Raw genomic sequence first — 27,912 nt, forward strand, 5'->3', positions numbered from 1 at the left:
ATACATTTAATTATCTGTCAGGTATCTTTTCATTTAATTTTGGTTTTTTTTTTAAATTTAAAAATGTAAAAGTTAATTAGAGTTAGTTGAAACAACACATGTCAAATAATTAGGTATGTAGTGAGCATATATCAAAGTTTAGCGATGAGCAAACATACTTTCAGAAAATTTCTGTTTATACTCAATTTTTGCCTGTGAACATTCCTAAAATATTAAGGGAATTTTTATTTGAACACATTTAATCTCTTTCTACACCTAACTTATTCTCTACACCCATATTATTTTTAATTAAAGAACTAATATCTCTTGATGGTAATTATGCAATAGGGTAAAAAAGACAATAAATATTTAAAATTTAAATTGGATGTAGAAAGAGGTTACATGGTTTAAATAAAATTTCTCAATATTAATTTGTTAATGAACTGACTTTCATAATCTAAATATTTCTTAATATTTAAAAAATAAAACAATTGAAAAATAAATAATAAAAGGAAGAAGTGGGAGGAGGGGTGGTTTCTAGCTGCCACCTCCGACCCACGGGTTAGCCTCCATTACACTTGACTCTCCTCCTCCTGGACTTCCATGATGTTTGGATACGGGGCTCATGGATATGGAGGTGTGAAGCTTCCGAGGCATTCAAACCGGGACCAAGATCAACCCCGATAGAAGGAATCGGAATTGAAGAAAAGGAAGAATTTGTTTTCCATAAAGGTTGATAGCTTTCTATAAAATATCCAATTCATTAGGTGGAATGAAAACAGTATAAGGAGCATCATGTCCAGAACAATCACTAGAAATGAGCGAAGCTTCGATCATCACAATCAATGAACATAACGAAAGATGATCCTCGAAAATCCTTCTTCCCCGAGGACACCATCTCACCGAGTGGAAAAACGAACCACCAGTTCTTTGTTGACAGCTCCGGCAAACCTGCAATGTTATCCAAGAAGAACAAACATTAGCAGCAAGAAATCTGAAACAAAAAGAAACCAACTATACAATAACAATTTAATTTAAAGAATTGCATTGTCATCTCACTGCACCCGATTAAGTTTTCTCCATTGCGAGCCTCTGTCAGATTCTAATTTCTTACGAAACAGCACCCGAGCTCATTGCAGCAAGAGTTTCTTAGGACTTGGCTCACAACTTTTGTTAAGTTAATTGTTGCTCGACGTTGCAATATCTAGCATCTTGCATGTAAAATCATATCAAAGTTTTGCTGATAAACGTTACATGTCTTCAGATTCAGAAACACACTCGGATCATTTCATTTAGATGTGTTTCTCGAACTCCCAATTGATCCTTTTGTCCAACAGCACATGCGCGGCAGCACGACTGCTGTTCTTCATCTCTTGGTTGTAGTATTTCCAGTTCTAGGTAGAAACGGAGAAGTTCTAAAGTACTGAACTAGCATTAACAAGGTGAAAAAAAATGTTCTAACCAACTTCGGTCTGTAATGCCAATCTGCTATCAGAAATCGTTGCAAGAGCAAGATCCCTGCTTAAAGTGGTGAAAGAGGTGCCGATCCCTCACCACAATATATCACGATCAAAAGCTTTTGATATCAACTTAGCTGCCATGTGACAATCATTACACGTTCGCAAATTCTTCATTATTCGTATAGATGATGAGTGGACTGATAGCGATAAGCCCAAAGGCAATTGCGAGTTTCTCACTATGCCTGGAAAGAGCGGTTTCCTTCTCTCCTTTCAATGTCAGAGGAAACCTCATCCGTATCTGCTGCGTAACCTTCCTTCTTCAATCTCTTAGCTATTTCATCTAAAGTAGCGTCAATCTCTTTTATTCGAAGGTGTTTCTTATCTCCTGCTAGAAATTCATGAACTACACCATCTGTTTCAATCATGCTCAAGGTTCTAAAAAACGCTAGACGGATTTAGGTAAATTTATTGTATATCTTGTAAACAAATACATATTAACACTTACAAAAAATTATAATTGTATGAAATCCATGGATAAGATAATAAAAGAATGATAAAATGCAAAAAGAGTATCCAACAAGTCCAAAATTTAAAAACACATTAAGCATATATGTCATATAACCATAATGAGGAGTATTGTAGGATGACACATGTACAACAAGTTCACAATTTAAAATAACATAAAATGGAAAATATGAGGAAAATAAGGAAATTTAGTAATGTAAGATACTTATCTTTAGCATCCCAAAATTTAAGTTGGTACACAACACACTTATTCTATAAAATTAACAAAATTTCAAGGTATAATTAGAACTTAGACTTTAAACAAATTTAAAAAAAAAAAAAAAACCACCCAACCACCTAGCACCGCCTAGCCCGCCTAGAGCCACCCTGATTTTTCCAGCCGTTTTGCACAAAATCACCTCGGTTCCAAGGCGCCTAGCGCCTAGGGTGTTTTTTAGAACAGTGATCATGCTACAACCCGGGTCTTTACCACCCCATGGTGCATCATTATTCCCCTAACCTCATGAACATCATCCCATTTACCTTTTGAAGCACATATATCGGATAACAATACGTGGAACCCGTCATGGTCAGGCTCAAGCTCAATAAGCTTTCTTCCTATCCTCTCTCGCTCCGATCATGGTCTCTGTGTTTCTTACAGGCCCCTAGTAAGGCACCCCAAGTAGCAACATCCGGTATCATAAGCATACTCTCAATGAGTTCCTCTGCCTCCTTGAGCATACCGCACGTCCCAAAGGATCAACCGTGCATCCGTAATGCTTAACATTTGCGTTCTTTCGTGTCCTTGGACCATAGAATCAATATGTCGACCCCCTCATCTACTGACCCCATGTTTCGACAAGCTCCAAGAACTCCCATAAAGGTTATCTCATCATCTCTGAAAATGTTTCAAGTGGCTTCTCCACCAAGCCATTCATCGCCAACCCAAGAATAAGAGCATTCCAAGAAGAAAGTCCCCTTTCTGCAGTCCCCTCGAAAACTTCCAATACGTTTTCCACGCACCCACATTTCATGTACATGTTTAAGGGTTGTACCCAAAAAGGCATTGATCTTAAGGCCATATTTCCCTATGTAAGAAAGTTTAAATAACCTGCTATGAAATGGTAATACGTGATAGATTTGTAACATCCTAAATTTGGAATATTTGTAGTGTTTCATATCAATAATACAAAGATATATGTTAATTTTGTTTTCATATGCTCGCATTATTTACACGAGATGCCAATATGTCAGACAAGTTATTATCCCAAGAAAAAATGCTAACAAGATTTTCTTAAAAACGAAAATTCTTTATAAATTCGCTAATACTTCACAATTTATCGTGAATTTTTATGTCAATATATACCAATATATGAGCTGGCAGAAACACTACTTATAGACTCTCGTATCGCAAAATTGGCACGATATAGGAAGCTGAAAGTGAAAAGGCTTGACACTGACCATTTTCCTACTCTTTGAAATTAAGCATCAACCCAGAGGACCCCAGAAGAATGCCTCGGAAACGCAGAGACAAACCCGATCCGAATTTCGACACGCGATCCCCCGGCAAGAAACGGGCGGTTCCTCTGGAAGAAAATGGAGGAGAGGTCAGAAAATCTTTTCAGTTCTGGATTTTTTTTTTTTTCTTTTGTGGAGTTATTTTCTAGGCTATGCTGCATGCTGGTATCATCTGTTTGGGTTGAAAGAAAATGGCCCAAATAATGTAATTTCCTTTTATTTGTTGGAAATTTAGTTACAACTCAAATTTCTTGTTTCCTTCTTTCATTGTTCTGGAGTTTTTAATTTTATTTTTTGTATTTGTATCTTGAAGTTTGAGTGTATGATTTTTCAGTGTTTTCATTGATCAATTGTAAAAAGTAAAAGATGAAAAATTGAAGCAAAATGTATGTATATATAGCTAGAAATAAGTGGGATTCGGGTTCTTGAGCTCTAGTTTGATCAAATGTGGTAATGTGTGGGTAAAAGATTGCAAGGGATTTCTTGAATTGTGATCACTGAGTAGCAGTGTAGCACCCAAGCACCATGCACCCGATTTCGAATCTTCCTCCTGTGGATTAAGAATAGACTAGTTTAAAGTATTGCTTTGTCAAAAAGAAGAAGAATTGAGGTTTCGATTATTTGCTACATTAAAAACATTTCGTCTTAATAAAACGGCAAGTGGTGTCTAGAGGTTTTAAGATTTGAAGCTTCAGTGCATCAATTTGGATGGTTATGAGTCGAAAGAGTAAATAGAATGATAAAAGTTTCGTTCTTTGGTGGATTTTCGATGCCAATTTTGGTCTGCTAGCCTTTGGCTGTAAAGAGTGTCGATTTTATGGGGGACGTTCTTTTTACTGGTGGCCGTTTTCTATCTCATTTGTGTTTAGTTCACAATTGACGTGTTAAGATTTTTGAATTGCAGAAAGTGCCAATTGTAACTCACGAGAAATTTACCAAGGGAATGCTGGTTGAGGTTTGCAGTGATGAAGATGGTTTCCTTGGTGCTTGGTTTGCTGCAACCATAGTGGAAGCGGTGGGGAATGACAAGTTCCTCATTGAGTACCAGAGCCTGAGGACTGAAGATAATTCAGCATTTCTGAGAGAAGAGATTGATACCCTGCACATACGACCTAATCCGCCGGAAACTGCTTTTGAGCATTTCAGTTTGCTTCAAGAGGTTGATGCTTTGTACAATGATGGCTGGTGGGTGGGTGTGATCTCGAAAGTTCTTAGCGGCTCAAGGTACATAGTCTACTTCAGGAGCACCTATGAAGAAATCGAATTTCAACAATCTGAGTTGAGGCTTCATCAGGACTGGATTGGTGGCAAATGGGTTATGCCTTCTCGGGTATGAATCTATCCCTATCTAGTTTCAGCCAATACTCTTATTGCCGAGAGAAACTTACATTGAGGATGCTACTCTAGCGGCATCTGAAGCCAATCAGCACTTCTACCCGTTTTAACCTTCCTACATGACAATGTGTGATTGCTTGAGATACTGCCTTAGTAGCATCCCCATTCCATGGAAGATCTTCTCCTTATTGTTACCAGAGTTTTACGTTGTTTGGTTGTTTAATGGGTTGTCTGCAGAACTGAATCCTGGCCTCAGTGGCCTGGCAACTGAGCTGCACAGACGCTCCAATATACTGCCATGTCAAGTGTCAGGCATGCAGAAGGACACAACTCAAGTAGGATACAGAAAAAAATGTGTCCGACATGCCACGTGGAGTGTCCTAGTTTGTAGAAATATTATGTGTCTTCGTGTTGTGTCGTGTCATATCCTTTTTTTGTGCAACTTAACCGGCCATGCCATGTGCAATGTTTCTTGACATTGAAGTATTAAGCAGAAGTTTTACCACTTCCCAATATGTAGGGGAAATAGTAATATAGATCATAAAACTTGGATATGCTTTAGAATCTAATTAGTTTCTCAAGTTCTTTCCTAACCGTTTTACATGAGATCCACTTTATTGGAGAGTCCATGTGGATCCTCCCTTCTCTTGTGGAGTAGAATTTCCTGCACCTAGAGATGTCACGTTAGCGGTATCACGAGCTAATTGCACTGCCATGTGGTTTGACTCTCACATGACAGTGCGTGATTGGGTTAGGAAACTACCGCCGTGGCATCCCAGGTGTATGTACGTTTCTCACCCTCATGTAAATCAGTAAGAGATTTGGGAAAATGGTTGAATTCTACTTCTGTAGCATCTTCCAAAACACTTTTACCAACCTGAAAATTATAAGAAAGTGAAGGCACACGTCCACAGTTATCACACTACATTTTTAGCTAAACAAACTGTGGTCCAGGTCTCAAAGTTTTGCTCCTATACTACTCATTTTTTTCAAGGAAACTGTATTGTTACTGAAAAATAGAAGGAAATGCATGATATTTAAAAGCTTAACTTCTATAAGCGTGCATGAAAGTTGGTTCAAACTTACCCTATCATTCGATGTTTCAAGCTAAGTGATGCATCACAGCCCTGTTTCCATTATGTAAATCATATTGATCCCCCTTTTTGCTAAACTTGGAGCCCTTTACCTAAATATCAATATTTAAGAGATGCAGCTCCACCTGCCACCCGAAAACTACTCCATCTTTCATGGGTGCGGTTTCAGCGTCGAATGCTGATGATAGTAATGGCTGACTATGAGCACGGTCAAATATATCTATTTGTCGTTGGATCTTTGAGTAATTGTTGGCTGATTGTGTATTCTTGACAGGCTTTAAAGACTAATCACTGATTAGGGGTGAAAACGAAAGATTTCCCGAGACCAGTTGGAGAATCAGCTACTAAATGGTTCCTTGGTGGTTGATTGCATTCCATCTCAAGACCTGGACTTGTTATATATGGTAGTGGAGGTTAGGTTTCCTGTCTTATGCCTTAACATTTGTAATATCTAGTGATCATTTTGCCTCAAAAAAGTTAATCTTAGACCTTCTAATCAAGCAACCTTGAACTTACTCTAATCAATCGACCTTGAACTTGTGAAACCATAGTCGGAACTGTAAAATATTTTTACCGGCTATCGGAATTTGGCAGAATGTATTTTCCGTTTACCGGATCAGTTGTTCTAGCTTTGTTTTTTGCATATGAGAACGGCTTGGTGTTGCCTCCTTGTTGTTTTTATTACAAGCAGTATTACTACTATAAGTTGCACTAAGAGGAGCGGGGAGAGTTTGAAACTGGGATGCAATAGGTGGAAGAGGAATGACTTATCCGAATGCGTTATCCACCAAGACAATCCACGACTTGTTGCGTCCTTGTCTTTAACTTTTGTGGCAAGTGTAGAGTCGGTTGGAACATTTTTTTGGATGAATCCTGGTATCCCCGCACGTAGGCGATGACTAATCCCTCGAGCCGAGTCGGACCCCATTCGGAGGGCAATGCTGGGTTCTCCATTCATAAGGCTCAAACTCAAGCTCTTGCTTAAGAGGAACAAGCTCATTACCACTTGAACCACCAAGCATTGGCAGTCGGTTGGAACTTTCCTTTATTGTGGTTACATGCATGTCTGCCTACGAATTTATTGAACTGCAATTTGTTACCAGGCATTGAATGGGTAACTGGTTAAAGGTAAAGTGGTTTTTTATTTTTTATTTTATTTTTTCGCAAAAGGTAAAGTGGTTAAGTCAACAGAATTAGTCCTCGCAGTCTTTTTGCAAGCAGTCTCTACTTAGGAAAGTTTTCACTTTAGTGGTTGTTAACTTAAACTTTTGATTGAAGGTCGCAAGGTATTTATGCTAACTAATTTGCAAAACAACAACAAAATCTTCTCTCACTAAGTAAGGTCAGTTATATGCATCTTAAAACACTATAGCACTCTATTTTGGATAAAGTATCCCGTTAACTCCAAGTTCTCATATCTTTCCTTAAAGTCTCTTTCCAAGTCTTCTTAGGTTTTCTTCTACCCTTTTTAACTTGACCTCCGTCTCATATTTGCATCTTTTAACCGGAGCATATGTAGATCTTCAATTCACATGTCCACCCAACCCCTTTAATTAATTAGCAAAAGACTTAATAAAAGATGTATACTTGTGCTTGATTATAAAGGAGCAGGTTGTTGGGCATGGAATAAATAGAGATAGGCATGGAAAAAAGAGTAATAGTATTCATACATTGTTTTTATATCACATTTGTATACCATCTTAGGTGGCATCTGATGTGGATGACCACATCATTTGAAAAATTTGCAAAACCCAAGGAAATGAAAGAGCAAGACTCCTCGTATACTACAATCATAATTTAATTAACTAGTTTTTCTTAATTATTAATTTATTAAATAATAAACTAAATTTAAAAATCTGATTAATTCAAATGATGTGGCTGTCCACATCAAATGTCACCCATGAAAATGTGGTACAAAAACATGATATGAATAACATTATTCGGAAAAGAAAAAAAAAAGTACGGAAATTATTTCTCTACCTTAAAAGTGACTTAGGCCTCGTTTGGAATTGAGGTGATTTTAAAAAAAGCCACTGTGAAAAAAAGCCGAGGGTCATTTTTGTGTTTGGTAAACTGAAAAAAAAGGGCTTATTTTGGAAGCTGCTGTGAGAATAAGCTGAAAATCAAAGGAAAAGCTGAAGCTGCTATTTGCTGCTTTGAAAAAAAGCCAGTTTTTTCAAAGCACACAGAGCTACAGTGCTTCTTTAATGAAAAGACACACTATCATCCTGCTTTTTTTTCCAAAAGCACTTTCACAAAAAAGTTTACCAAACACTCTACTGGCTTTATTTCACAGCCGCTTATTCTCACAGCACAGCCGTTTATTCTCATAGCAGCTTTTTTTCAAAGCACAGCAATACCAAACCAGCCCTTAGCCATAAAGTTGAAGCAATAGGCGTTTATTTTCAAGATTTCTTTCATAAATACCAATAATAAAAAGGAAAGAAATAGAACCAATAACTGGAGAGGTCAATTGACAAAAACACCGTTATCTTTGTGCGTGGTGAGGTCAATTGATGAAAGAGAGTGCGTCGCAACTCGCAAGGCGTCGGTTGATCAGTTAATCAAAGCAGTGAGGTCGGTTGACCAAATTCAAAACAGGGCGTCGTGAGATGAGTTGATCAAAAGAGCATGCGTTGTTGTAATCAAAAGAGCATGCGTTGTTGTAAGGTCAGTTGATTAAAACAGTACATCACCTAAATTGCAAGTAAAATTTAAATAAATTAGAACAATTTAAAATATCGTATTAAAACACTAATACTTCATGTGATCAAACTAAATAAAACAAAGAAATTGTTCATAGAAAAACACTAAATTTTATTTCATTACTAGTAAAAGGACTTTCATGCAAACAAGAACAACATAACCACAACAAAAAATGCAAGAAACCCTACAAATCCCAAAGACCCAAAAGCCTTCCCATTCAGCTACAAATTCTTGCACCCATAATCTTCCGCCTCATCCCTCAAACCTCCACAACTCCCTTGGCCTCCTCCTTCACCTCCTTCTTCTCCTTCCCGTCCTTCCCACAAGCACTGTCCTCAACCTCAAAAGCACTTACAGGAAAAGTCCTAAACAAACCAGAAGGGGTCTTGAAGGTGATCTTCCCAGTTGGAGGGTCATCAGTGTAAATGTCACTCAGCTGCACCCAAATCAAAAGCTCCTTGGTCTTCACCCCTGTCAGCTTCTTGATCTTGCCCTTCTCAACAACGGCCGTGACCTCAGGGGCATAACTGACCAACTTCCCAATCTTCTCAAACTTGTGGGTGCAGCTCTTCTTTTGCTTGAGCCACACAAAGCCGGTTTCTCTCACGATCCCGCACTCCTCGATGTCTTTGAGGGGCAGAAGGCCATTGGGGAGGCAGATTTCTGAGAGAAGCTCCTTTGATTTCTGTTGGCAGATTTCATCTCCATGGTAGAGCTCGTCTGCCTTGGACTTGATCTCTGCTGTGATGAGAGAAGACATTTTGGTTTTTTGATCTGCTTCTTTTCAATTTCTGGAGGTTTTTTTTTTTTTTTTGTTGGGTTTTTTTGGGTTTTCTGGGAAGTGGAAAATGTGTGGGTGGGGATGTTGAGGAGGGAAGTGATGGGGTTTATGTAGTTGTAGAGTAGATACTTTGCCCTTGAAGGGGGTTTAAATTACCAAAATACCATTGGACTTTCGCCCCTGTATGTCTTCAATATTTGCAAGATGTGCCATTTTGTTGTTGGGGCAAATTGCAGATCAGTAGTCCACACATTTGTTCTGCGTTCAATTGCTGGTGAATCATACGATAATGACAAGGGCAAACTGAAATGACTGAATTTTTTATGTTAATTATTTACAAATATTTTGGTAAATGTTCATGTATACTATAACGGGGTAATCATGTCAATTAAGTATCAAACTAACAACTATAATTTGTTTACTTACTTCAGATGTGTATGTCACGATTGAGTACCATTTTGATTATTGATGAATCTTGCAATCACAAAATAAGTGGGCCTCACATTAAATCCTATTATCACGTACATGAACAACCAAATATCAAATCACGGAGAAAATGTATATCTCACATCTGAACAATCAGGTATCAGTCCAATTCATAATGTCTTGACATTTCTAGAAAAGAAAGGTGGCTCTCAAAAAAATGTCGACTCCCAGAGACAATTATCACCAAACCAAAAGATGATTGAGTTGAATTAAGACAAACCCAACTTAATTCAATAAACATGGGCAGCCTGTAATTTGGGTGAAAGTTAGGGCCATTGAGGACCTCATGATGCACACGTTTACGGTACGGTTCGGTGGAGCTACGGCGAAATTACTAACAAATCTCCACGTGCGTTGTGGATGGGGAACGATAACCTACACCACCTCACCTATATTCCCCTTAACTCACCGCCCCTCACCCCCACCTCCTTCTACTTCAATTTTGCTGCTACCTCCCAACTAACCAATTCCTCACTTGACATGTAAAGAGCTAGGGATTATTATATACAACAAAAATTGAGGGAAGAAATGTAATAGTTTGCATGCATAGCACATCTCATATATCAATTATTTTTCAATATAAAAAATTAAAAACATAGGCATTTAGAAAATGAAGTTACAATCTTAAGGAATTTGAACTTACGAATTTTTTTCAATATTGGGATATAAATTTTCTTAAATTAATTTTTTGTTGAGCAGGAAATTCAAATTTAGATTCAGAGAGGTAAAACACATTAGCTATAATCAATCTGGTTATGCTCACGTTTGACACTGGACTAAGAATTAGTTGGTGACGATCCAAAAATGAGGCAACTTAGAAAGTGAAGTTTACAGTCTATTCCATGAGGAAAAGGTCTGCAAATTCCACATTTTGTAAAATTATTACTTAAACAAAACTTTGGAGAAACTTGTAAACTTGGTTTACGCAAAATGGTCAATGCCCCATCTCTATACATTTTCTTAGCCTACACGGTTTCTTCCTTTAAGTTAAATCACAGCCTAGGATGTTCCATTGATATGAGTTAAGTTTTCTTAATTTGTAAGATTTTATTTTTGGAAGTTTTGGCATACTTTGTAATTTCGAATTTGTTTCGCGTTACATTTTGTTTGAAGCACACATTTTTGCTATTTTGACGGGAGTTAGTTCAAACCTCAAAGCTAATAGTTGTTCGAGAAAAAAACAAACGAACAAACAAATCTTGTTTCTAGCTTGACTATAAGAGAAATGTAAATGATATTGTGTAATATACTACGGAGGGTGTTATTCACACACTTATTTTTACCTCTCATATCCACTTGTTAATTTTTTGCGATTGATTTTCTTTGGATAGAAAAGTCGGGTCCAAGGAAGTCAATAGACAAAAATAGAAAATGTACTCTACTGAGTTTTTAAAAGTTTAGAGGAAGATTGGCTACTCCCACTAGTCACTACTACCGCTATAGTATAGCCACAATCTCGAACCGGAAAAAATGCATTTTACTAGTTGGTTATTATTTTATAATTCAATCATGTTGGATACATGAACCTGCTGTTGTGAAGTGCATGAGTTAAAAATCACATCAAGAAAATGTTATCATCATTCACGGAAAGTTTGGTAAAGATAACGTTTTTCATTTTTTTTATTGTCAAAACATTTATACTTTAAATTTAATATTTTATAAATATTTTATAAATATTTTTTAGAAATAAGGATAATTTTATCGGATGTCCCCGAAGTGAGAGATTTTTTAATGTCCCTATAACAAGGGGTGGAACAACATATGTAATTATACAATTGGAGATACATTTAAAAAAAAAAAAAAATCTCCAATTTTATAATAACAAGTAGCATACCACTCCGTATTCTAAGCACACTGAAAAATCTCTCACTCGAAGGGACTAGAAATGAGGACAATGGAGAAGAAATTTTTTAATATGGACTGATTGCGTATAATCATGGTCTCACAACATAAATTAGCCCTCATCGTCTAAATTGCACTAACTTTCCAGTAAATAATAAGAATTACTAGTAAATTTGAGCGTACCAAATTAGCTAGAGTAACAGACGGCATATTCACTTGTACTCAAGTTTTATCCCTTTCCTCTCTACCTATGCCTTGTAAAGGGCGAACCAAAGCCAATAAAGCTTCCCATTTTACAAGAATCATGAGAGAAAAAAGTGTTTATCGTCCACAACCTTACTCTTACTTTAAAATCATTGTTTCATAATTTAAATTAAATTTAAATATCCCTATCTGAAAAACACCTAGTGCAACCATCAATGGAGCATAAAAGTTTAAAAGTCGTACTCAATGCACAAGCATAAAAGTCTAAAAGTCTAAAGCCCAAACTATATTATAGTTGACTGTAGTACTCAAGCATTTAAATGCACATTGAATGAATTGGACAATTGCCTTGAATCAATGGACTTTTCAGTTGGTCAACTCCTCCAAGCAACTTTTATTAAAAACGAGTGGGACATAAAGATTTGGGATTAGGTTTGGCATGTGCCATAAAGATTTATGCATTGAATTCCAACAGAGACAATATATAGCTGGTAGCATTATTGGTTCAAGCAAATGTAAATTACGCGAGTTGGTTAGGGCAATACGTTCGTCATCTTACACACAAGTTTGAATTCTTTGCTCTTCAATAAATTAGAGTAGTTTAGAATATCACTTTGTCATCAGCAAAAATACGAGCGCACGTCAAAGTTATTACGGAGAGGAGCAACTGTCATCATTAGCAGTTTGGAAGCAAAACTTGTTTTGTAGACTAAATGGATACAATACGATCTACAACGCCGTCTACGAATGAAGTATGGACATAATAACATACGCCGTACGTTGAATCAGCCAATGTTTATACCATTCTTGGCAATGACATACAGAAATGATAGTAACAGAACGAAACGGAAACATATGTAGATTAAAAGTTTCGATACACAACAATTAAGTTATAAGCTCCTTGCATTTGAAACGAGATGAATGTCTCGGAAAGCGCCTTACGAGTGAATTCCTCCCGTCTGTATTGGCTTTGTTTGATTTACAAGGGAACATCAACTGGATGAAGCTCCCTCGGCAATGTGGTTCTCCATTACACTTCCATGGGGAAAGTTGTTTAGCAAGGATTCAATATGTTTAACTTCTTTCGGCATTGATCCAGTCAGAACCTGCCATGCACAAAAATGTCGTACTTGTTATGGATTTACATGTGCTCGAAGTGAATCGGATCGCCAATCAATAATTACTGCATTGTTAACCTCGAACAAACCGGAGGATAAACACGGGGAAGGGCTAGGAATATGATAATCCACCCTCCTATTTCTCTAGCAAGTACAAAAAGATCGAAGATAGAGAATGTCTGCAGCTACTTGGAAGACAACTATGGCAAAGAGACAGAATCCTCTCAGAAAGGCCTCGGTCATAGACAATGGTTATAATATATACCTCCTAACTAATCCCTCTACGAAATCATAATCCAATTCATATGGCTACTCAAAGAGGCATTAATAAAACAGAAAATCAAGAAAATAGGACAATCAAACGAGACTAGGGGATCCGATATTACCCAGATTATTAACATTAAATAGAAATCATAACAAGTTAAAAATTAATGCAGTTACCAATTTCTCTTCTTAATCGAACGACAAAGATCAGCTTACTAGAATCAAACCAAATAAGGAAAAAAAATCAATGCCATATTGAATACCAAGACCCTACTGCATAAAGATGAAATATGGTTCATGCAAACAATTTGAGTTCAGTCATGGTGAAATTCAAAGCTGCAAACATTAAGGATAACACTAGCATGAATTTTAGATCATGTAAGCCTCAGAATGACCATATAGTGCATCGGAACCTATTAAAAGTTATACCTCATAACCCGTGTCTGTAATGAGGACCTCATCCTCAATCCTTATCCCGATGCCTCGGTACCTGCATCATATATCTACAATAAATCAATTTGTGTATGATAACATTTAAAGCATGAAGGTTGGAAGACATGGTAACATGATAAATTCCCCATGTATGACGTGAGTGAAAAGCTTCACATTCCAATTCACCACTGCAGAGCAGTAGAGCAGAAAAGTTAAACAAATGTATGATTTTTGCGCACTGAGCTTGTCCGATTAACAACTTTTTCTGGGATGGACTGGTCAATTGAACCTCTTTGAGATCAACTGCTTGTTCATTGTGTATAAGTGGAACTCATGGGCCTAACTTGTAAGGAATCTGATTTTTAGCATTTAAAAGTTGGAAAAAGCAATTGTTTTGTCGACAAAAGTATGCCCAAAAATACCACTCAGGACAGTTAGAAGACAATGGGATGTAGATTCCTGGTTCAATTGTTATGACCTGCAAAAACAAAACAATTTGGTCAAAAATAGAAAACAAAAATTTATGTTTACAATGAATGACTCATTCAATTTGCAAATATTTAGCCGCAGCTTTTGTGCATACAATTGGAGAAAGGCACTCTTAACCTCAATTTTTGCATGCACATGCACACGAGATTACAGTAGTAAATACAATACCATCACACAAACAATTTGAGAAACTAAGAAGGAAGAGAAGTTCTTGTTCTTAAATAAGGGAGAGAACTTACAACGCCTGGCTTCAACGGACGGTCATAACCAACCGTAGAACAATCATGGACATCCATTCCTAGATAGTGGCCTGGACAACAGAAGAGAAAATTTATCATCAAAAAATGTTTTGGTGGCACATATCATCATGATTGACCACCTTAAACCTTGACAACTTAAATTACTTGAAATATCTTTGTTCGGAACTTAGGATCTAAAATAATGTTATATACCAAGTTGGTTGTACGTAACATCTTGACTAGCCAATTCAGAGTTAGACAAATGAAGAACGTATCTTCATTCATGCCCTATAGCAAAACAACAAACTGAAATTTCTATTTAGCAATGAAAGGAGAAACCTATGGAAGTTGGATTCAGCTGATGGTAGGAACTGATTCTAGAATCTTTCAGAATTCCAATCTCCTTGAGTCCTTTTTGAAGCATTTCAACCTACACATGAGAGAGTGATTGCAGCAAGATAAGGGTCTTGTTGATTATGTGAGGGTGCAATAAATAGATATTTCAGGTGAAATAAACAGACAAAGAACAGCTTCACTCAAAGGAACATACTGAAAAGTTGTGTATTTCTCGAATGCTAGCACCAGGTTTGCAAAGCTCCACACATGTCTTGTTTGTTTGCAGAATAAGATCATAGAGCTCTTCCTGAAATATAGACCGAACCTTTCATGGATAAGCTTCATTAATCAATAATATGCTACAATGCAATAACAGAACTAAAAAATAAGATAAAGTTGAAGAGTTCAAATACAATCTAAGAAGATAAACTGAAAGCTGTGGCCAAGTTTTGGCTCCTACTCATAAGACATCGGTGGAAAAATAGTTTGATGTTGTGTTCAAGGAGATGGATATAAACAATATTAGATCTTCTATACCAGCAACTGTTTGATCTATAGCATATCTCTGTTCTAAAGAGATGGACAAAAATGATGGCAAACAATAAAATATAAGACATGTGACTGTTTAAGTGAAACAAACTTTGTAACAGCATTAACAGATGTTCCACAATGTCCTGGACAAGCTAGAAGCATTTAGCCACCATTACCTGAGCTGAAGAGAAGCTGCCATAGGGTGGCCAGGTGCGAGTAAGATCACTGACATAACCATGAAGCTCGCAACCAACATCCATCAAGACAAGTTCCCCATCTTTTATCTGCAAAAGATTGTATACACCTTTGTATGAATAAATGGTTATGGTCTACACAAAATAAATAATATTTCTGCTCTTAACGTTATATATTGTGACCACAAAAAGTAGATAGTAGATTCGATATTTAGCTCACTTTCTGATCATTCCGAGCATAATGTATTACACTAGCATTGGGCCCGCCACCAACCACAGGATTGAATCTGGTAACAGAGAAAGAAATCATAAATCCTTACGATATTTGAAGGACACTGAAGAACATCTATCAAACAATAGCATCAAAATCTAAATTTCGATTTCAATCTTTTGTCATTCCCCCACACATTTTCAAGTGTAAAAAGTGGATATAATCAATAAATTACATTTTTCATGTCCGATCATCCAGAAAGGGAAAAAGCTTACGCCATTCTCTGGGCACCCCTCATTTTGCATTCATATTCAATCTTAGCTGCTAGCCTACCCTCATAAGGGTGTGTCTTTGAGTGAAACATTGTCTGCAGTAGAGCCTGTCCAAGACCAATATATATCGGTAAATATAAGTCAGGGAATAAGCCAATGGACATTAAATTTTAACCTTATTCACAGATATCGAACAATTGTGAACTTGTTCAAAAGCTACGACATGAGTTACAAGTAGAACTTTTAAACTCCAACTGTAATACCCCAACTGAGTTCATAGATACAGGATCGTGCAATGATTTATGATACTGTAGGAGATATGGGCTCATGAAATGAATAGCAATACAATAGATTTGGAAGTACTTGGCAAGCAATTGATGCTGACTCTCTCATTAACTTAAGCTCTGCCGGTGACTTTATTAACCGTAACTCATGGGTGAAAACCGAAGAATCTTTCACTTTTCCAGAGTAAGCTGCTTTCTGAAATGGATCCAATTCCATATATGTTGGTACAGCCATCTGCACATTGTGGAACATTTCGGACGATCCCTTCATAATATCTGGCAGGATCTGCAGTCAGTAAAAGAAAACGCAATGTATATATAATGATAGCATGCCTAAGAAAGGAAGTCCAGTGCCTGTTACACCACCACTTTTGAAAAAAATAAGATTGTTTTCACGCATAACAAGGTTGGAGGACAGTTTAAGGGCATAAATACTTGTCATCCCACAAATGCCCAGCAATTAGAAGTTCAAATTTTAAAAATTAATTCAGGATGGAGTTGTTCTGGTTAAACAAGTTAACATTTTAGTACAGCTACGACAATGTTATATTCATTTTTATCAGTGGCACTATTTTCATTATAACAATACTGATTATATGAAATCTCTATGTAGTTGATTTTAAGAAATATTACAAAAGGGGTATGGTTAATCCTGACTGTTACAGAAATGAATACAAGTATATTTTCAATAAGTTATTCGGCTGCACTCAAATTCTTTGTTATTAATTGGAGTATTTCTTCAATTTTCAAATTGTCAGAGTATTCAACTCACCTGCCGTAATCTGTTCATTGGGTATGCTTTATCAGCCTTGAATACTTCCAGTGCTGCACGAACTCCCGCAACTTCCCCTTGCCAAATAACGTCCTAACCAAAGAAAAACCCAAAAAAAAATAAATTGTTTATTGAATTTATCTATAGCTTAATCATTGTAAAATAGGTAGCAGCAACTACCAAACTATATACGCAAATTGCAGCCTTGCCAAATGACAACTTTCTCAGCCACTCTACAAGAACAGTAGCAACATCATACATGCATTTTTCAGAATAACATTTCAAATTAAAAATTCTTCCTTGAACACCAAAACTAAAATAAAGATACTAATTGATGTGTGATTATTATTCTAACAACATGTCTCAAGTTGCTACTTTTTTCGTAAGCATATCAAATTTCAAGTCTTTTTCTTATAAGTGTCTGGAACCGCTACTCTATATGACGATAATAACAGAAATGTGAAGCCACCACAATTGAAACCATGTAAGATAGAACATAGTGTTAAATATTATCAAAGGCTGGGCATACATGAGTCGTTGCTTCTGGCATGAACATGCAAAAACCGCATTCACGACCCAAAACTGCCACTCCACCGGGCTGTTGGCAGCCAGTAATATACAAATAATCAGCATCTTGACGATAGGTATAAGGCACGACATCAGTCATCATCTTTACAGGGGCAGCTGCAAAAATGGCCAAACCCTTCTCCGGGAGCACATCCAACAACTTTTTTCTTCTCAATTCGTATTCCTCCGAAGTTATCCCAGGTGTAATCTCTCCTTCCACCAACAACTGTAATTCCATACAACATTTATAACCAAATAATGTATATCGAACAATGAATGCTACGATGAACAGGCGTGAAGAATCAGCAGTACCTGTGGATGAGATGCAGCAGTTGGCTGTCCAACATCAACAATTTTCTTCGTTGAATATGCGCGGCGTCCAATCGCCTGTAAACCCGAATCATAAAACACAAATGCAGCATTACTTCACTTTTATTAATTCAAACGATCATTTGAGCAACACCCACATGGAAATTTCGATACAAAAGATTACGAAAACCAAAAAAAAACAGCAGAACCATATGAATTAAGTTAAAGAACCCATTTTTATCATCAAAATTCAATAAAATTTAGGCCTTCGAATCACCATTTCATAATCTTCAACTGAACAAAAATTGGATGATTTGGATTCAAATTGACAATTTGAGAAGTACCCATTTGATAATTCAGCTTGAAAAATCAAATAAAAAAATTAAAATACAAATTAAATACAAAACAGAAGTGTTTGATTGTATTGAAAGTGGAAGGTAAAGTACCTGTTTCAGTGGCATCCTCTGCAGAAGTCTTCCTAAAACAATCCTCATTCTTTTTTTTTTTCTTTTGTCAAACCTTAAACCCCACAAAAATCAAAAGGTGGAGTATTTTGTTTGTTTGGATTGAAGATGCAAAAATCCTCGTGCTTCAGAATTCAGAATTCCTCCGTATTAGGGTTTAAGATTTTCAGAGAAGTTTGGGGGTTTAAGGGAAGATGCTTAAATGACCAAAATACCCCTGCATTTTGGAGCTTCATCTTTCCTACCATTTGGGCCTTATTTGTTCAATGGACCATTTGGGCCTTTTGAACAAGGTTTTCGGGCACAATTTTTTTTTGTCTGTACTCTCCTTTTGTTTTAGTCTGTTATTTTTTTTTTTATTCCTGTAATTTAATAAATTAAATGAAAAAATAAATATAAACATGTGGGGAAAAGAGAGAGTAGAAAATCGAAATCACTGCTCTTCCGAGGTTAATAGATTCTAGAAAGCCATTACGCTTGATTTTGCATCTAGTTTTATGTTAACTTCAATTTCATATCGTTTTTTAAATTTTCTTATGTCTTACTGTATCTTTTTTGTCTTTGAGTTTTTGACTCATACTTGCGTTTTTTATATTTAAAAGAAAAATTATTCTTACGATATTTTCGGTGTGACGTAACAGTTGGCAATAAAATATTCAAGGTGAAAGGGGAAATTAAATATAAAAAATAATGAAACTTACTAGAAGGATTGACTTTGGGATATAAGTAGGGACAACAAGATATGCAATCAGAGAGAGAGACAGGATGCTTTGTTTTTGTTTAATATAAAAAGATAAACCATAATCTTATCTTAATTGCCCAAAGTAATTTATAGCACTTTTCCTTTATTTTTGTTTAAAGAATGCATGCACAAAGCGCATAATTAGTCGCTCTAATTACATTAATTAACGACCCAATAAGTCATTAGTTTTCTTTAAGGTCAAGTCCAGCTCAACTTTGCTTTTTTTTTTTTTAATACATCCATATTTTTACACTAAGGGGAGAGAGAGAGATTGGTTAAACCACACAATGGACAACCTAATTCTGTATCGAATTCACCATCTACAAGATTTAAACTAAAGACATCTCATTTATAAATAAAGAGGAATACCACCAAATTATAATTCTGAATTGCTCCACTCCACGTTAAGTCGCATTTATTCGTCGAATTTGAGTTCTGTTCCAAAATTGAGATGAGAAGACATATGTCACAAGGAAGTGAATTTGGTATGTTTCAATATGGGGAAAAATCAAGATAAGAAGACAAATGTCACAAGAAAGTGAATTTGGTATGTTTCAATACGGGGATAATAAAGACCGAGACTATTGACTAGTTTGTTCATTCATCGAACTTGGAAATATGGTGATTAGCGTTACAAACTGTACCGTATACCAACTAGTTCGTTCGTTTTTCGAATTTAAAATTAAGACGATTAGTGTTACAAACAGAAACATACACCAAACGGTTCACTCATGTATCGAACTTGTAACTAGGGCAATTAGCGTTACAAACCATATTAAGCAAGCTAACAAATGAAGATAATAACAATATAACAAGTGATGCATACAACATCCCGTCGTAACACATTTGACATACACACAATACAAACCATATCAAATATGATCTCTCTAATATTTTTCTTGTCTCTAATATTTTTCTTTTCACGCATCTTGAGACTTCCAATTAAATGGCAAGGAGTAAAACAATGCAAAACTTGATATGCACAAAACTCTAATTCATTAAGCTGGAGTAATGAAAGGTCAATACACCATAATCAAAAGAAATTAAATTAAGGGAACAAAACAAAACACTAATAACCAAAATTAATTAAAAAACCATATTAATATTAAGTCATACAGACACAGAGATACGTCATCGTGCACATCACCGCCCACGTGTCACATGATGGTTCGTCAAAGTCAAACGGATCTCTACCCACACTCACATGACCTTCCACGACTCCAAGGTGGGAAAGCTCGCAAACGAGTCAAAACCTAATCCCCCAGACGCAACGCCACCGCTAGAAGCCACGTCGACGCCACCCGTCCCGCCAAACGACACTGGGCTAGACCCGGTCAACGTCGTGTTGGGCCCATGCCACGGCCCAGTAGCTATCCTCGTCGAAGTGGGCCCCATCAGCTGCTGCTCATGATTGTGATGATCCAAAAGATAGGCCGACGTATCGAGTGTCGGCATGCAGACGCCAACCCCTCCGGGCAACAGGCTACCGGGTCTGTGTGGCTCCGGCTTCAGAACCGACTGCATAGTGACCTGTCCGTTACCGAATCTGACTCCGGTCACCTGTTGCACCATCTGTCGGAAGTTGCTCGGGTCCGCCGTGATGAAAGTCGTCTGGGACCGTTTCGACGCGCGCGACTTCCGTTTCGAAACCTTACCACCGCCATTCGCCACCGGAATCACGCTTCTCTGCTGCTTTTTCAGCGGTGCGGCCACGGACTCGAGGTCGTCCGAGCCGGAAAGTCCAGAAACGGTGGGGGTGGGTGCTGTCTCGGGTGTTTGGAAGATGGTGTTGAGAAACGGCATGAACAAATCGTCAGAGGAAAAATCGAGCAGCTCCGGGTTGCTGCAGATGGACTTCTGGAGGGCCATGGTGAAAGTTTTGGTGTCGCGAGCGAAGGCGTCGGAGATCCAGGAGTCCGCGAAGGTGTTGGGCCTCAAAGCCCACGGCTCCATCATGCTCGCCACGTCTTCCGACGACGCCATTAAAGCAGCTCAATCAACTCAAATTCTCCAAAAAGAATCGATATTTTGGGAAATTGGGTTGTTGTGATATCAATCGGATTTCAAGATAATATTTTGAAAAATTCGAATTTGGGGAAATGGGTTTCCGCAAGGGATGAGCGGGGAGGAAAGTGAAGTGTACTACGGGAATTGACTGATTGGGGAGACTTGGGGGGTTCTTATCGTCGATTAAGTAAGCAGAGGAGAGAGAGATAGAGAGAGAGAGAGAGACTGTGTGGAGGTGGCGCTGGTGGCCCTGGAAGTGTTGAGAGGAGTAGTGAGGAAGAAGACGAGTGCATAAATAGGGCGGTGCGGGGAGAATTAAAAGGAGGAAGAAAACGCGTTGTTTGCGGTGACACGCGTCGTCTTATCCGTACGTATTTTTTATATATATAAACAAACAAGCTGGTGCTGCTGCTGCTCACCTTATAATTGAATAATAATTAAATTTATTTCAAATTTGCTCCCTCAACTTAAATGATATTTTCGTTTTGATCCTTTTGTTTTTAAAAGTTTCTAAAGCACGATTATAATGACGTTAGTTACAGAAGCTGACAATACTAGTGGTAGGCATCCTTCAAGACTGTTTTTTTTGTTGAAGAGAATCACAATGTCAAATATAGTGGCAACGGACTTTTTTCTTAACACTAAATAAAACATAGATTTTAATATTTTACCAACTATGAAGATATTATAAAAACGGAGATGTGTCGGTGGAAGAAGATGAACTACAATTTTTAGTTGATATTTGATAATGAGTTTCGTGAATTAGAGAAACATTGAAACCACCTTTCAATATTTCAATCATATCATTTGACCCTATCGCTTGTACTCAATTTTCCAAGGTAAAAATTAATATTATGTTCCATCAATTTCAATTGATGACGAAAAATAATAGCTCTGAACCAAAACGACCAATTTAAGTTGGTTGTTTTGTTAGTCCTTTAGACAAATAAACTTCAGTCAAGTAGTTGAATTATCGAAATTCTCTTCACAAGATACTAATATGTTAATTTGTCAACTGTCGTAACGAAAGTCATACCCTATCGTTCTTGATAGATTAATAACTTCACGATCAACTTGAGATGAAAGAAAGTTGGACGACCAAAGTGAAAAAAAGCATAAACGTTTAGGGGGAAAATAGAAAACTAACCCTAATAATTAGAAAAGCTTAGGGAAACGGTGGCTGCTAAATAACTCAACCATGGTTGTGGCTGTGGGTTGACTGGTCAGTGGTCCAGGTGGTGACTGCCCATTGGAAGGGAATCCTCAAGCAGTGAGATAGACAGAGAGAGAGAGAGAGAGAGAGAGCGTAGAGAATCTCTCTATCTTCAGAGACTGACGGTGCAGCCGCGTCATGCTGATCAACTTAACGCGTAAGCTCGTTTCCCAATTTTTTTCAATTTGTTTCCTTTCGATTGTTATTTCTTAAAAATTCTGCCCATTTCACTTTAACCTTTAGAACTCGTTTGGGAAGTATCGGATGCTTCTTTTAAAAAGTATTATTTTTAGTATTTTAAAAATATTTTCGATCATTTTAAAAGCATTTTAAAACAAGTTAATGGTGTTTGATAGATTAGTTTGCTCGTGATGAAAACCCGAGGTCTTTATCGACACATATACAAGTGTTCAAGAGAAAAACGAGTGTTTGAAAATCACGTCTTACATCAAATGTGTAATGGGCCAACATTTAGAACCCTACTAAAAGAACCAACAACACACACGAAGGCCTATTAAAGCCCAACTTCATGCAAAAGAACAATTTCCATTAATTTGTCGCTTGAATTTGCTTCTATTCTAAGAAAATGATAATTCAAAGCATTTGAAGGGAGATGAATTGATTTTCAAATATTATTTTTAGTTTCTACTCACGCCTCTTTATTTCTACATGTCGAATTGAATAACTAAAAAGAAAACAACAAACATAATCAAAGAAAATAATATTTGATGCAAATTACATGAAGTCAAAGAAGAATACATTTCATGTAAATTACATGCAGTCACTTCATCTTACTACCTATGAAGAGAGTATGAATTGTGACTATATATTAATCTATTTCAATTGATTTATTGTTCTCCAATTATATGTATGGTAGTACTCTACTTGATTTGACTTAGGTATTGGAGTAAACTAATTTTTATTTTCAGTGTTTTTTATAGTGGCATTCGGATAACTTTCCCACCAAACCTTGCCTATGAGTCACAATGTTTGCTTCTCTCTAACCATACTAAAACGGACATGAGGAATGAAATGCGAAAAAATGTCATAATTGAGTTTCCCTAAAAAACAGCAGAAGCGTAGCCACGTGCAACTCATGGAACAACAGGTAGCGTTCTTTGCTGCAATAACTTCAACATAAAGGGGATGATTACTCCCACTTGATGCCCAGCAACAGCCGCCATAAACCTATAATTCTTACTACAGAGTTGAAGTTATTATATAATGGATTGGTTCAAATCCTATAGGTAAGGAATTCATTCTACTATTAATCCTATAATTGAGGGATTATGTGCATTTACATATTTATAACAATTTATAATTTTAGGGGTATATTGGTATGAAAATAAAAATATGCTGATGTGTAATCCTAGTTATTGGACATATTTCAAATAACTGGACTATTCGTGCCTCACAAAATTGGATCTATATCAAGTTTTTTTTTTTTTCTTTTCTACTCAGTACGTTGGTGGACAATTACAGGCCTAACGACAATCTTACAAAGGTCTATTCTTCTTGAACTCTACCCTTAAATTGGACAAGGATAGCAACAACCGCAGTTTATCTTCCTCTTCCAACAACAGAGTCGTCACTTGAATTATGATCATCTATGAAGAAAGATTTAAAACATCATCGCACACAACAACAAAGAACATAAGGCATGCCCTGAAAATAATAATCCATGACGAAGATTATAACCTATAATTCTGGAGGATTAAGAAAGATGCTGAAAATTTAAATGGCATTACACTCACTCCAATTTAGCCGTATCAGAACCAAAATTATTATCTTCTTGAGTACCAACCGATGGAATCAAGATTCACGTTGAATTCGGCGAATTAGATCGTATCAGGATTGGCTCTGACAATGGTATTTCAACTTCGGAAGTATTGTCGGAAATCGAACTCTTTAATTTATTTTTTTTTTCATGCATTGAATCAAACTCTTTAATTTATTTTTTTTCATGCCTACTTTAGGCTGCCACCGGTGCTTATTTGAAATGAGCATGCAAAATAGAAATGTGAATGAAGTGTTTCTAAAATAAAAAATAAAAAATAAAAAAAAACTAGAAAGAAAGAAGAAAATAGAGGAATCTTTTGAATTAAGAAAGGTTTTTTTAGCCAAAATGGTCTCTGAGATTTGCATAACTCATCACTTTGATTTCTGAGATTTGAAATCAATAGAAGTGGTCCTTAAGTTTGTCCACCATCAAGCATTTTGGTTATTCCTTGAAAAATTATGTAAAATAATGACCAAATGACAAGAATACCCTCAATTTGATAAACAATGGGCCAAAATGATTGGACAAAATTTGAGGGTGTTTTTGTCATTTTATCTTTTATTTAATGGAGATTTTTTGAGGAATGACCAAAATAATTGATGGTGGACAAATTCATGGACCACTTCCGTTGATTTCAAACCTCAGGGACCAAAGTAAGGAGTTATGTAAATCTCATGAATTATTTTGGCTAAAAAGCCATTAAGAAATGATATGTCGCATATAACCAATTCCACCATGCATTGCTAGTTCATTGTCTTGTGACGACGGCGAAAATGTCCTCTGGGTTTCTGATATGGATGTAAAAATGTCAACAAGAACAAAGAGAGAGGCAGGTCAATATGAGTTAATTGATTTCGAACTTAATATATGTAAGAAGACCTGGTTTTTACATTTCTTCACCCCTCACACTTATGGGTCTTCCGTAGCTCTTTGCAAAACAACAATACAAACAATTTGTCACTTGACACGCACAACAGTTCTAAGCAAATGACAATTCAAAGTGATTGTCGCTCGGCGCATGACTGTCGTGCCCGCTGCGAGCTTTGGACGCTAAAGGTCGTTTGTCTCGGCGCATGACTGTCGTGCCCGCTGCGAGCTTTGGATTGCTGCCGGTACTATAGAGGATCAAATGGATTCTCTCCCATTTTCCATTCGAGGCGAGGGCTTAGCATCTGAATTTTGTAAATACTCTCACGACCTTTCGATCTTGTTGCATTTTGTCTTCGAAATTTTCAAATTGAATTTTGCTAAGAAGACGAGGACGCTTTTGATTCGGAAGCCAATCTCCCCTTCTCTCTCTCTCTCTCTCTCTCTCTAATGAAGACATTGATCAGGAGCAGGAGCCATCTTGTTTTGAGCATTGGAAGGATAAAGATGGCCAAGTTCAACTTCACTGCTAATTTCCGACTACTATGCAGTTCCATTAATTGAGGAAATATTGAAAATTTGGACCGTTGGGTTGGAAAGATGTAGGGGAGTCTGATTCTGCGAGAGATTAAAGGGAGGGTTTTGGGGAAATTGGAGGGTTTTAACTTTTAGGGAAGAAGAAGGAAAAGAGATGTGGTGGCGATTACGGAGACACAGGAGGGTGGAAGAGGAAGATAACCAATTTTCAAAGTCATACACATCAACAATGTTATAGGTTGCCTGACGGAGTGTCTGGCGTTAGTTGTTAAAAGGTGCTTCCAACATGTAATTTTAGAGAGTGATTCTCTCCATATCGCAGAGAGGTTTTTCAGTGTGATCAGTATACGGGATGGTATACCATATGTCATTATACAAATGGTAAGATATGTGTGCTAAAAAGTTAATAATTTAAAAAATAAAATTTCTCACCACTCATATTAAAGCACATAATATACCATTTTTTTCCGTCACAGTTAAAAATTTATCTATATCGCTACTACTTTGCAGGAGCATTCGATTAATAGATCTCTCATTGGATGGCCCATCGCCTTGCTCGGTCTCGGTTCGAGGAACCCCCGACATGCTGGCAGACTTATTTGAAGACGGGTTGTAATGCCTTTTGTTATTTTGTTGTTTGTCTGGTTGTTTCTGTTGTGATGGGACGAGGCACCCGGCCGTATTCCTCCCTCCCTCCCTCCCTCTTCATTGCTAATTTCCGACTACTATGCAGTTCCATTGATCTATGCACTTCCAACCCCCTCCCTCCCTCTCTCCCTCTTCATTGTTAATTTCCGACTACTATGCGGGTTCCATTGATCTATGCACTTCTAATTGATTGATGATGACGACGAATGTTCTTGATTAGCATATCAGTTTTGAACATAAGCAGGCATTGTGCAAAGATTGTCATCATCTTTTCACCCAAGAGATTATCCCTGATGCTAATTGGTTAAAAAAAAGAAGGGCAATTGCAAGCTATTCCAAGACCAGTAAGTACAATTAAGCACAAACCAAACACAAAGTCCAGAGACGCTGATGATATAACGATAACAAATTAGTATCTATCCATCTGCCAGCCACGGATGACGACAGAACAGGTCTGAGCTTATTCAAAGACAGACTCACATGACATATGAACAGACAAATACGTAGTGGCTAGTGCTGAAGCTACTCAAAGAGAGTGCATAGGAAATTAATTACCGATCCACAGTCCCCGAAGACTAGGGTCTGGTCTGCGCCCAAGAGTAATCTTACGTCCATATTCCATTCCATTCTTCACCGAACACGCACCATTCACGTGGTGGCCTTCCACTCCACAACGAGTACATGCAAGTCGAACAGCACGCTTTCGTTGATGCCTGCAGTCGTCGCCAATGGCAGAACAAAACTGACACATTATAACAAAGCCCTTGCCAACAGTATCTACGTTCCACGGGAGCCACCTCAAATACGGGCAATTTGCCCTATAATGGGAACCCGCAGCACCACAGCAACATTCACAATAAGGATTAGCAGCCTTTTCTTCTCCTTGTTTTGCAAGACAGTGTGAACGGGGAGAGTCTTGAACAGCTTTTACTTGTTTCTTCTCATCTGTACATTTGTTTGAGGAAATTAATGCACGTATTAGTAGTATATACATATAAAGCCATCTGGATTGATCACGCACTTAACTAAAGACCCTTAATTACTGGTATGTATTATCGATCATTCTCATTCAAATCATCAATGCTTCACGTTCAATTACGTCCAATTCCTTCTGGATTAATTGGTAAGGAGGATAACAAAGCCCCGCATATGCATGCCATACGGATACTCCCAACGAAACGAATTTTGTTGTTCCTTCCACCTCACAAACCCTAACCCTAAAACAAAGTCTAAAAGCGTGGATGCCGAGATGAGTCCGGATCTCACCTCGTAGCTTCCGCTGTTGGGCTGGATTCTTCTTATGCCTGGATCCGCGGAGGTTCCTGGCCTCGAATCTGGCTTTGAATCGGCGTTTCATTGGTTTGCCCGTGGCTGAGAGAGAGAGAAAGTGATAGAGAGAGGGTTTCATCGCTTTGTTGGGGAGAGAGACAAGTATGGGGCTTGGGGATTGTGAAGGTCAAGGTTCGGCCATACTCTTCCTTTTTGTACTTTTTCATGTGATTTGACCATGCTACCCTTCGTATAAATACTCTGTTACATACTTTTTTGGTCCGAAATAACTGTTATATTGTTGAGGCATTTTAGTGCGTATACCAAGTAACCTGACCAACCCATCCAATATGAGTTGGATTGAGTTCTAAGCACTACAAATTTATTTTCGGTAAAAAATTCGACTACCAGTCACTTAGTAAAATGTTCTGGTAGTATTTCTCTTCACCTTGTAGTAA

General features: G+C 37.3%; 5 protein-coding genes across 6 annotated transcripts; 1 reads left to right on the top strand and 4 right to left on the bottom strand.

The window, feature by feature from the left end:
- Nucleotides 1-3,362: 3,362 nt before the first annotated feature.
- Nucleotides 3,363-6,558, top strand: LOC126594126 (protein AGENET DOMAIN (AGD)-CONTAINING P1-like). Its single transcript, XM_050260343.1, has 3 exons — nt 3,363-3,550; nt 4,366-4,791; nt 6,165-6,558. The coding sequence occupies exons 1-3, from the start codon at nt 3,455-3,457 to the stop codon at nt 6,183-6,185; spliced, it is 543 nt and encodes a 180-aa protein (XP_050116300.1). The 5' UTR covers nt 3,363-3,454; the 3' UTR covers nt 6,186-6,558.
- Nucleotides 6,559-8,683: 2,125 nt separating this feature from the next.
- On the bottom strand, nt 8,684-9,470 carry LOC126594128 (uncharacterized). Its single transcript, XM_050260345.1, has one exon. It carries the CDS (start codon nt 9,354-9,356, stop codon nt 8,856-8,858), a length of 501 nt encoding a protein of 166 aa, XP_050116302.1. The 5' UTR covers nt 9,357-9,470; the 3' UTR covers nt 8,684-8,855.
- A 3,122-nt stretch (nt 9,471-12,592) lies between these two features.
- On the bottom strand, nt 12,593-18,568 carry LOC126594112 (intermediate cleaving peptidase 55, mitochondrial). 2 transcript variants are annotated; one of them, XM_050260326.1, is made up of 14 exons: nt 18,374-18,568; nt 17,931-18,005; nt 17,581-17,844; nt 17,052-17,144; nt 16,359-16,514; nt 15,999-16,102; nt 15,733-15,799; nt 15,495-15,602; nt 15,002-15,094; nt 14,791-14,881; nt 14,452-14,522; nt 14,146-14,201; nt 13,721-13,781; nt 12,593-13,015 (listed from the first exon to the last, which is right to left on the bottom strand). In XM_050260326.1, exons 1-14 carry the CDS (start codon nt 18,419-18,421, stop codon nt 12,902-12,904), a joined length of 1,401 nt encoding a protein of 466 aa, XP_050116283.1. In that variant the 5' UTR covers nt 18,422-18,568; the 3' UTR covers nt 12,593-12,901. The 2 variants fall into 2 exon arrangements, with proteins under 2 accessions (XP_050116283.1, XP_050116282.1); XM_050260325.1 differs by having other exon boundaries at nt 16,359-16,565; nt 18,374-18,567.
- A 1,544-nt stretch (nt 18,569-20,112) lies between these two features.
- Nucleotides 20,113-21,439, bottom strand: LOC126594121 (calmodulin-binding protein 25-like). Its single transcript, XM_050260339.1, has one exon. It carries the CDS (start codon nt 21,114-21,116, stop codon nt 20,334-20,336), a length of 783 nt encoding a protein of 260 aa, XP_050116296.1. The 5' UTR covers nt 21,117-21,439; the 3' UTR covers nt 20,113-20,333.
- Nucleotides 21,440-26,044: 4,605 nt separating this feature from the next.
- LOC126594127 (uncharacterized) lies at nt 26,045-27,611 on the bottom strand. The gene is made up of 2 exons (XM_050260344.1): nt 27,452-27,611; nt 26,045-27,130 (listed from the first exon to the last, which is right to left on the bottom strand). The coding sequence occupies exons 1-2, from the start codon at nt 27,591-27,593 to the stop codon at nt 26,733-26,735; spliced, it is 540 nt and encodes a 179-aa protein (XP_050116301.1). The 5' UTR covers nt 27,594-27,611; the 3' UTR covers nt 26,045-26,732.
- Between the last annotated feature and the right edge of the window lie 301 nt (nt 27,612-27,912).

Source organism: Malus sylvestris, chromosome 12, assembly GCF_916048215.2.
Source record: "Malus sylvestris chromosome 12, drMalSylv7.2, whole genome shotgun sequence".
Lineage (NCBI taxonomy): Eukaryota > Viridiplantae > Streptophyta > Magnoliopsida > Rosales > Rosaceae > Malus > Malus sylvestris.